The sequence below is a fragment of the Cebus imitator genome, unplaced genomic scaffold (assembly GCF_001604975.1).
Source record: "Cebus imitator isolate Cc_AM_T3 unplaced genomic scaffold, Cebus_imitator-1.0 Scaffold96, whole genome shotgun sequence".
NCBI lineage: Eukaryota > Metazoa > Chordata > Mammalia > Primates > Cebidae > Cebus > Cebus imitator.
Genome location: NW_016107411.1, coordinates 3,945,050 through 3,955,949, shown reverse-complemented (window position 1 = coordinate 3,955,949; position 10,900 = coordinate 3,945,050). Strand labels below are relative to the sequence as shown.

At 39.4% G+C, this 10,900-nt stretch overlaps 1 protein-coding gene across 5 annotated transcripts in view; it reads right to left on the bottom strand.

The window, feature by feature from the left end:
• Positions 1–458: 458 nt before the first annotated feature.
• ATP23 (ATP23 metallopeptidase and ATP synthase assembly factor homolog) overlaps positions 459–10,900 on the bottom strand; it is a 17,169-nt gene continuing 6,727 nt past the window's right edge. For all 5 annotated transcript variants that reach the window (XM_017536270.2, XM_017536273.2, XM_017536275.2 and 2 more), the window contains 3 exons: positions 6,246–6,383; positions 4,491–4,574; positions 459–1,087 (listed from right to left, as the gene is read on the bottom strand). In XM_017536270.2, coding sequence (XP_017391759.1) covers positions 884–1,087; positions 4,491–4,574; positions 6,246–6,383 — 426 coding nt within the window. In that variant the 3' untranslated portion in view covers positions 459–883. The remainder of the gene's footprint in view (positions 1,088–4,490; positions 4,575–6,245; positions 6,384–10,900) is intronic.

Here is a 10,900-nt window from a genome sequence, read left to right as displayed (position 1 = left end):
CCCTGTGGTGCCATGCAGGAATGGGCTGCTTGGGGACCCAATAAGCTCCCAGGGCCTTTCTGCTGCTTCCTCTACCCCTGTATTTCACTCAGCTCTCTAAATTGACTCAGCTCCAGGTAACGTCAGAAATTTCTCCCACAAACGGACCTTCAGTTTTTCCAGTGGCAGTGTGTGTTCAAGAAAGGAGGGTCTCCCTTTCCCACTTCTGCAGTGGGGCACTCACAGTATTTGGGGTGCTCCTGGTTACTGCAGGAGCAGTCTGCCTCCTTCAGAGGGTCTGTGAGTCGTCTTGGTATTGCAGGTTTGTTCTTGCAGTCGATCTGGAGCTAAAATTCGAGCACCACCTTTATTAAAAAGAAAAAAAATATCTAACCAGGACTGTCCTCAGAAAATTAAGCCACGTAGATCCCACATCTATCATAAAAGAAGAATAGCGAAAGGATGGCATTGACACTGAATGAATTATTTCCAACTTTCATCATAACAATAACTGTCCTACAATGAGATCAGTATACATTTCTTTACATTTAACATAAACACCAACAGTGGTCACCTATCAACATCATGGAAGAGCACACTTCACAGGTTTCATAATCAAATTTTAAAATAATCACATGTAATAAAAACGAATCACTAAAATACAAAAATGTAATTTATTTATTTACTAACTGGTTAGCTATAAAGACAAAATTTTTGCCTTGGAGTTTAAAGCAATTTCACTTTTTGCCATAGTTACTTTTTCTGATGATATGCTAGAATCACAGTCTTCTCTGTTTTATCTGGATTGAATGAATTGTTTATATTTTATGCTTGTTCACTTGAGAACCAAATTTATTTTTCTTCATGATGATGTAAGTTCTGTATTTATAAAATGTCATTGTGCTCATATATTTGAATAATACCGATCACGGTTTTGAAAGTCTCTATGAGCATATCTTGCATAAGTCTTGTTATGTGGGATCCTTCCAAAAGGTTCATAGTCATTGAAACAAGATTCAAAAACTTCATCAACAGCGTTTTTAGCTACTTCTTTGCTGATATTCCTAACAGCCAGGATAGAAAGAGTAGCTCTGTCTCGCACACAAGTCTAAAAGGAAAGAAAAGTATGAGGCTTTAATTTTATATAAACATTTAATCATGAACTAATACATTTTATTTAATGTCTGATAAAATTAATTTCCTCTCATTATTTTACTAATTTCTGTCATTCCAAAGAAGAAAACAAGTTGAACAAAGATACATAACTCTTAAGGAGAATTTTTAGCTCAATCTAAAATTATTTAGGCACAAGTAAGACCTTCTCTATTTTCTCATCTTTCCCACTAATGTAAGCAGATGTCATTCTCAGAAATTCTAGGTAGCGTCTGCCAAACAGTATCTCTTAGTTTGCAAAATCGCCAAAAGGTCTAGAAGGTTCTGATTGACATTTTTGATAAATAAATTTAAAATATACTTCACTTCTGTACCTCTCTTTCTTTTCAGTTGACCAATGCTAGATAACTTTTCCTTTGAGAAGGGCAGTCTTCTCTGGAGGCAACAGGAAACCATACACATATCCAACCAAACCTGGAAAGTACCTTTATTTTTTGGGGGGCTGGGAAATTAAACAACTTTTTTTCCTGATTGTTCTTTACACAGATATTAAAGTTCTGTTTCTGCCAGGTGCAATGGCTCATGCCTGTAATTCCAGCACTTTCGGAGGCCAAGGCGGGTGGATTACCTGAGGTCAGGAGTTCAAGACCAGCCTGGCCAACATGGTGAAACCCTGTCTCTTTTTTAAAAAAATAAAAAATAAAGTTCTATTTCTAAAATAATAATTTACCTAATGTTTCATAGTAATAGACTAGAATTTCTCAATACTCTAATTTAAATATTTAATAAATATAAGGCCCTGCCATTCCAATTCCTGGAGAGTTTTTAATCCATTTATTTCTCCCCAGGCCCAAAATAAAACTAAGAAGAATGGCATTTGACCTTTTCCTAAAAGCAATCAAACACTGATTTGGATGGCTGTGCATCCTGACAATCATCTATTTTCTCTGCATCTTCCCAGTTTTTCTTTGGCCTGGTCAGTGTGCTCAAGCTGGAGATAATCACTCACGTTGGAATACAGTGTTTCTCAAACTAAATTTTACTAAACACTGATTTAAAAAAAAAAAAAAAAAAAAATACACCCCAGGCATAATGGAACAAGAAAAGGAAGAACCATTTGAAGCCAAAACAACAGTTGTTAGAAAGAGAGGAAATTTCTCCCCTTCAAAAATAAAAGATACCAAAAATTTGTCTTCTGAAGCCACAGGGTTAGGAAACACAAGTGTAGATCACAGATTTACCTCTTTTCAGATATAATAAATTTCTGTTAAAATAAAGGTATGACTGTGCAATTTTACAACTGGCAGCCATACTTGCTGTTTCTATTCTCTGGGTACATGCTATACAAAGGCAGGAACTCCATTCTCTAAGACCTTCTCCTCAGCCACATTCCTACTACCTCCACATATTTTCTGTTCAGTTGCTATATCTGTTTGCTGCTGCTGCTACCTAATGGTAAAAAGAGGAACGCTTCTCTTTCAAAGACTGTGTGCATCTCAAACCCATCACAAAGATAAGTGACTGAAAAAAAAATTCATGCTCTATTTATTATATCAACCGATTTTTTAAAAATTGGAAAATATCATAAAATTAGCATTTTTTTTGCAAATACAGTATACATACAACTTTTTTTTTAAAGGAATTTTTCGCCAGGCACAGTGGCTCATGCCTGTAATCCCAGCACTTTGGGAGGCCAAGGCAGGCAGATCACCTGAGGTCAGAAGTTCAAGACCAGCCTGGCCAATACGGAGAAACTCCATCTCTACTTAAAAAAATACAATATTAGCCGGGCAGGGTGGCACAGGCCTGTAATCTCATCTACTCGAGAGGTTGAGGCAGAAGAACCGTTTGAACCCAGGAGGCGAAGGTTGCAATGAGCTGAGATGGCAGCATTGCACTCCAGCCTGGGCAACAGAGAGACTCCATCTCAAAAAAAAAAAAAATTTCAAACTCTATTGACAAGAGCAGATATCCATGAGCTATGCCAGCACATGCTTTAACCACATTACCTCTTCTCTAGGGGCGTGCTGATGTGTACCCCACTTCCACCCTCTCCACTGAGAGCCAGAACACAGAATTCACCAGAGAAGCAGGAACTCAAGGGCACAGAAAACATGCAGCACAAGACAAGTCAGTGGCATATCACTAAGCTGACCCGGCACAGGCTGAATGCCTCACTGTCCAGAGTAATCACCCTTTGCAGGCAGCAGGCTTTTCTTCTCGCTCCCACTCACTAAGTTCACAATTTCTCTGAGTAGCTCACTGTGACTTTCCACCCTCCACACCAGAGTTGAGTTACTCTCTTTTCCAAAAAACCAAGGGCTTTCCTGTCGTTCCAAGCCTATCTTTTTTCATCTAGTTGGAACTGATATCCTGATGCTCACATACTTCACAAACCAGTTCAGCAGGCTCTTACTGTAGAAAATCACTGACCAGCCTTTCTCGTAAGTGTGGACATTAGGCAGAACAGCTCACATTCAGTATCAATCCATTAAGTTCTATACTTCCTCTCCCACATCCATCTAATACAGATCTCCAAGCCTTTCTAGCAGGATAATCTTGCCTTATAGCTACCTCTTTTGCTTTTTGTTTTTGTTCTGCGTACACAAACCCTTCTCAGCTAAGCTCATCATAGTCAAGTCTGCACCAAGCCAAAGGTTTTTGGTCACATTATATAGCCTTTACAGGTGCACTGAGACATAGCCATAACCTGTGCAACAACACACTCTCTGTTCTGAAAGGGATTACACTTTTTGTCTCCAGAAACAGAAGTCAAGAATTGCTAGCATAACAGTAAGACAGGCTGTGATTTCAATTCCATTCTTTATCCACCCCCATCAAAAGTATCCCAGGTGGGCCGGGCGCGGTGGTTCAAGCCTGTAATCCCAGCACTTTGGGAGGCCGAGGCGGGTGGATCACGAGGTCAAGAGATCAAGACCATCCTGGTCAACACGGTGAAACCCCGTCTCTACTAAAAATACAAAAAATTAGCTGGGCATGGTGGCGCGTGCCTGTAATCCCAGCTACTCAGGAGGCTGAGGCAGGAGAATTGCCTGAACCCAGGAGGCGGAGGTTGCGGTGAGCCGAGATCGCGCCATTGCACTCCAGCCTGGGTAACAAGAGCGAAACTCCGTCCCAAAAAAAAAGTATCCCAGGTACAAGATCTCAGCCCCTTTCATTATTAAAATCTCTCACACACTCATTGACTCACATAGCTTGCCCATAATTATAAAGTAGAACTAAATTCCATCTACTTTGTTTAAATGGTACATACTTTGTATTCTTTTCATATAGGGAGTTCTTTCAAATTTCAAATACTGAATGTACTTCTCATTCCTTTATTCATTATTTCCACTCGTAACACTCTGGAGAGTAGGTGATTTCATGTTAGTTTTTACCTGGTGGTGTTGTTTTAATCCAAAATGGAACCTGAATATTTCATTTACAAGTGAGCAGTCTCCACTAAGGTTAGCAGCTCGAACCTATCAAACAGAAGACAAACAAAAAGAAAATAAACACTCATGTTCTATATATCTTTATGACATCAACCTATGTTTTAAAATTAGAAGAGAATATAAAATTTGCATCTTTGTCTGAGAAAAGAGTATTTGTAAGACTTTTTCTTAAAGAACTTTTTAAACTCTATTGACAAGAACAGATATCTATGAGCTATGCTAGACAATGCCAAATATGCTGTAGAGATGGGGAAAAGTTCAATGACCTACCAAAGGAAATTTTCTAAATTTCATGCTGTAGCTTTACTGACAGAACTAATTTCTTTTGGGACCAAAAGTCAGAGAGCTAGACCTCAGAGTTAAAATACACACACTCAACAAGATATAAATACTTGTAGAAATTACCAAAAGTACTTCAAGAATGCATCTTGAAATAAACAGTTTCAGCATAAGCTTAAAATTGAATGCATTAATATCTGAGACACTTTGAGCATATGACCCTGCCAACCCTAGCCCCAACCTCTCTTGGAACTTCCCTCAAACTGGTATAAGTTCATGACCTTCCTCTAGGGACTTGATTGTCCTGTGAAAAATGAAGCAACACAAAACACACAGAATCAAGAACAATCCAAACTGATCACGCTATGAGCATGACAGCCGGAAATTAGCACACATTTTCAGATTTACTATACTTCGATGGATGAAAAAGTCTTAGAACTACCCGCATAGATTCTACAGGCAGCCTGACCACATTTTTTGCTAATTCATCACAAAGAGAATGGCCCACTTCTTGTTCCTTCTACAATATTATGGCCTCATTCCTCTGAGGAGCTCAAAGTACTTAACACACTTTAGCTAAAAGGCATTAATTCTCACAGCACTCAAGAGAGAGACCTATTTAAAAACTCAAGTTTCAGTCTATTCTCCAAATAATTGGAATTATAATTAGAAGCAGGGGGGCTACGTATTAATTTCAAGAGAAAGGGAAAATAATCTAAGTTATAAAGTATATGCTTGAGATTTAGATTATTTTAATTAACTCTTCAATTAATGACATGCAAGTATATGTATATGCAGAATATGCTCTCTCTAGGACCATATTCTGAGAGCAATTCAACGTGCTTAGTAATAAATACCTTTTTATGTTGTATTTTGGAGATGAGCATGTTTTGCTCTAGGGCAAGCAAGGAGCTCTATGGAAGGCAGCCAGGCAAGCCAGTTAAAAACACTGGTTATAATCTTGCTTCTGCCACTTACTAACTTTGGAATCTAAACAACTCTCTCACTTTCCACTTACATAAAGCAGGGACAATAATAGTATAATATCTATCTAAGTGGGTTATTGTGAAGATTGAATAAGAATCTATGCAAACAGAACAGTATTTGGAGCATAGCCCTCAGTAAATGTTAATTATTATTTTTTCATATTATAAAACATATTCAATAGGAAAAAATTAATAGCTTATTAAAGTCAGTCATCACTATTATTAGGACTTAAATAATATAGTTAAGTGGATTCTAAAAATATACTTTAAATCCCTCTAGCTGTATATCAAAAATTATATTCAACGATAGTTAAAAACAGAAATTCAAGACTAAGGTAGAGGAATACACTTAAATAAATTACACTTGAATGAAATATTCACGCATAGAAGGTTCTGGGGGAAAATGCAATAAAACTCATATAATAAAACTCACCTCTGAGCACGCCAAGTGTCTAAGGTTGGTGAACCAGTCGACATGGGCACGACAATGATCAAATGCATGAATGAGCTCGTGGGTGACCACTCTGTTCATATGGGCCTGATTACGGATATTATTCTGGCACAAAACTATCTAGAAGACACCAAATAAGGGAAGTTCCGTGATTTCTAAAATCTCCTTTCATAGACTCGATCTTCTCTCCCACATGACCTCTCTTCTCCCCCAGAAGTGAGGGAATTCACCTGCCTGGAATGCTTCCACCCACTCTTCTCCATTGACAACACGTCTACCAAGTGGACAAGTCCCAGTGCTCACTGTACACGCTCCATTTGCCTCGCCCAATGACTAACTTCTCTCTTCCCCTCTCTCTGGACTACAATAGTACTTATGATTGAGGACACGTATTCATGCACCATTCTCACTGAGCTGATCATAGCAGTCTGTCTTGGACTCCACAGCATTATGGTTAAGAGACTGGGCTTTGGAATGAAGCGGACAAATTTAAATTCCAGCTCCAGCCCTTACTAACTCAGTGACCTTGGGCAAGTTTCTTAATCTCTCTGCACCTCAGCTTCCTCAACTATAAAAAGGAGATAGAATACCTACCTCACAGAACTGTGAGAATTTAATTAGAATGTATTGTAAATACTTAGCAAGTTTCTGAATGTGCACTGAATGAACAAGGAATGACCACCACTGTCTTCATTTTACTAGAATGAGGAAAGATGCCAGGGAAAAGTCCTCAGAAAGACGTTCAGAAAGAAGTGCAAAAAGCCAAGAGCACACTGAGCAGGGCCCTAAAAGATTTAGTAAGACACAAGGGTTTCTAATAGTAATAGCTGCCATTTATTGTGTACTACTGCCAGACGCTGGGATATGTCCCAGATATTTATATATTTATATACATTCATTCAACACCATTGATTCAACTAATACTTATTGAGACCTATTAATAGATTTATAATCTACTGATGGAGATAGTAATTAACCAAATATTTACCAAAATGTTTAAATAGATGCAATGACAGCTGTCATGAAGAAAAGCCCAGGTTGTCATGGGCATATATAACGTAATATGCTGTAATCCCAACACTTTGAGAGGCTGAGGCAGGCAGATTGATGGAGCCCAGGAGTTCAAAACCAGCCTGGGCAACATAGCAAAATCCCATCTCTATCAAAAACTAAAATTAAAAATAAAAATTAGCCAGGTGTGGTGTTACATGCCTACAGTCCCAGCTACTTGGGAAGCTGAGGTACGAGAATCACTTGAGCCCAGGAGGTTGGCGCTGCAGTGAGCCAGGAACACGACACTGCACACTCTGGCCTGGGCAACAAAGGGAGACCCTGTCTCGAAAAAAAAAAGAAAGAAAGAATCCCTGACCTGGTCTGGAGGTAAAGAAAGGCTTCTCTGTGGAAGGAATAGTTGAACTGGTATCTAATGAATGAACAGAAATGAAATTTGAGGTGCAGAGAAGAAGGGAGTATTCTAGATAAACAGAAAAACCTATGCAAAGGGTAGAGGGAGGGTTGAAGGAAGAAAATGCTTGAGAAGCTAAAAGGAGAGGCCTAGACTTGAACTACAGCAGTGGGGGAGGTAGGCAACAGATACGGCTGGTGAGGTCGGGGGGCCAACTCCCTGAAGACCTCGTCTTTACCCTAAGAGCATTGGGAAGCTCTCAGGATTAAAAAAAAAAAATGTTGAAACAGAAGACTGTTTTTGTTTTATTTTGCTTTTATCCTTTTAACTATAGTTGGAAGAATAGGCAGGAGATGGCCAAAACTGGATGCAGAGAAATTAGCTGAAGGCTAATATTCTAGGCAAGAGAACAGTACTTCAGCTAGACTGGTGGAAGTTGAAAGAGATACTTAGGAAGTAAATCAGATAAAACATAGTGATAGAATATGAGGAAGGAATCAGGGGTGTCAACGATGATCCATAAATTTCTGGCTTGGCTAATAGGATTGACGATAGCACCATCCACTGAGATATGCAAAACTAGAAGACTGGGTTGGGTGGGGATAGGGGATGGTAAAAGTCATGAATTTGGATTTAGACATTTCAAATCTAAAGTGTCTTTAAGACACTTAAGCAGGCGGGGAGCAGTGGCTCTCACTTGTAATCCCAGCACTTTGGGAGACTGAGGTGGAAGGATCATTTGAGGCCAGGAGTTCAAGACTAGCCTGGGTAACACAGTGAGACCTCATCTCTACAAAAAATTTAAAAAGTTAGCCAGGTGCAGTGATTCACGCCCACATTCCCAACTACTCAGGAGGCTGAGATGGGAGGATCACTTGAGCCCAAGAGTTCAAGGCTGCAGTGAGCCATGACTGCACCACTGCACTCCAGCCTAGGCAACAGGGTAAGACCCTGTCCCAAAAAAACTCTTTTTCATTAAAAATATAAATAAATAAATAAAAAGACACTCAAGTAGAGGTGTTAAATGGACACTTGGACATATGGAATGTATAGTTCTTAAAAGTGAGCTTTGACCCCAGAAAATTAATGAGACCTCCTTGGCAGAGAACAGAGTAAGAAAAGAAGGGGCTCTGTGACCAAGGATTGAGGGACTTTGATATTTAAGTGCTGATAGAGAAAGGTAAGCTAGCAAAGAAGTAACCAGGAGAGTGCTGTATACTAGAAACCACAGAGAGACAGTGTTTGGCACTAACAGCCAAAGTCAAGTGTATACGCACTCTATGATCCAGTAATTCTGCCTCTTGGGCGTATACCTTGGAGAAACTCTTGCAAATGTGTACCAGTAGCGAAGGTCAAGAATATTCATAGCAGCATTGTTCATAATAAAAAAGTTGGAAACAATCAATATTAGAATAAACTATAGTATAAACAAATAACAAAATAAATACTATATAACAGGGAAACTAAATAAACCAGAGAGGTACACACAACAACATGAAAGAATTTCACAAATGTTGAACGTGGCAAGTTAAGTTGGAGACTATCTGCTGTACGATTTCATAATACTACAAAATAATACACGAAACTCAAAGTATTCCATGCATAAAGCTCAAAAACAGGCAACCAAGTAACACATTGTTGAATTGTATACGTAGATGGTAAAGCCATGCAGAAAAGCAGGGAATGGTTACTACAAAAGTCAGGATAAGGAAGGGAAAAGGACCTGATTCAAGAGGACCACACAGGCTTCTGAAGTCTTAGTAATGTTCTTTTTCTCTAATCTGGGTGGCAGTTACATAGATGTGCACTTTCTTATTACTGAAAGTGTGTATATATAGGGTTTTTTTTATCCTTCTGTATGAGTGAGATGCTTCATAATGAAAATTTTCATTTAAAAAATAGGCAGGGTGCAGTGGCTCACACCTGTAATCCTAACAGTTTGGGAGGCTGAGGTGGGTGGATCACCTGAGATCAGGGGTTTGAGACCAGCCTGGCCAACATGGCAAACCCTGTCTCTACTAAAAATACAAAAATTAGCCAGGCATGGTGGTCCATGCCTGTAATCCCAGCTATTCAGGAGGCTGAGGCAGGAGAATCATTTGAACCCAGGAAGCACAGGTTGCAGTGAACCCAGATCGTGCCACTACACTCCAGCCTGGGTGAGAAAGTGAGACCCTGTCTCAAAAATAATAGCCGGGCACAGTGACTCATGCCTGTAATCCCAGCACTTTGGGAGGCCAAGATGGGCAGATCATGAGGTCAGGAGATTGAGACCATCCTGGCCAACATGGTGAAACCCCATCTCTACTAATATACAAAATATTAGCCAGGCATGGTGGTGTGTACCTATAGTCCCAGCTACTTGGTAGGCTGAGGCAGGAGAATCGCTTGAACTGGGAGGCAGACGTTGCAGTGATGCCACTGAACGCCAGCCTGGCAACAGAGCGAGGCTTCATCTCAAAAAATAATAATTTAAAAAACAAAAAATTTTTAAAAATTAAAGGAGAGGATGCCCAACTATCTTCAACACTGCTAAGAATTAGGATGAAAGTTCAAGATGTACATTCTATTTAACCCTGGGGGGACGGGCACAGGGGTGAACGTATTCAGAGCCATTTTGAGGGCTATAGGTATTGTGATTACCAGTTTACAAATGAGGAAACTGAGAAGAAGAAAAATAACTTGCCCAAGCCCCACAGATAATAAGCAGGAAAACTAGGTTTGAAATCAAATCTGACTCCAAAATCTAGGCTTCTCATCCCTGTTCTATATTGCCACTTCCCATGATTACTATAAAAAAGTTATCAATAACCTAAATACATATAAAATTCTCCAGCTGGAAACAGGTAAATATAGTTAAGTATGAACTACATATTAAAGTGTGAAACAGTTACTTATAACACTACCATTTACCCTCATCACATAACATTATCTACCACCTCCAAGATTCTGTTGAAACCCGCTGATGACTTAAAACTAATAATAAAATTTATTGAATACTTACTATGGGCCAGGCACTAAGATAAGCAACTCTATAAGAGATATCTCACTTAACTCTCATAATCTTTCCATAAAATAGATACATTTATTGCCCATGTTATACAGATAAGAAAATTCCCGGCCGGGCGCGGTGGCTCAAGCCTGTAATCCCAGCACTTTGGGAGGCCGAGGCGGGTGGATCACGAGGTCAAGAGATCGAGACCGTCCTGGTCAACATGGTGAAACCCCGTCT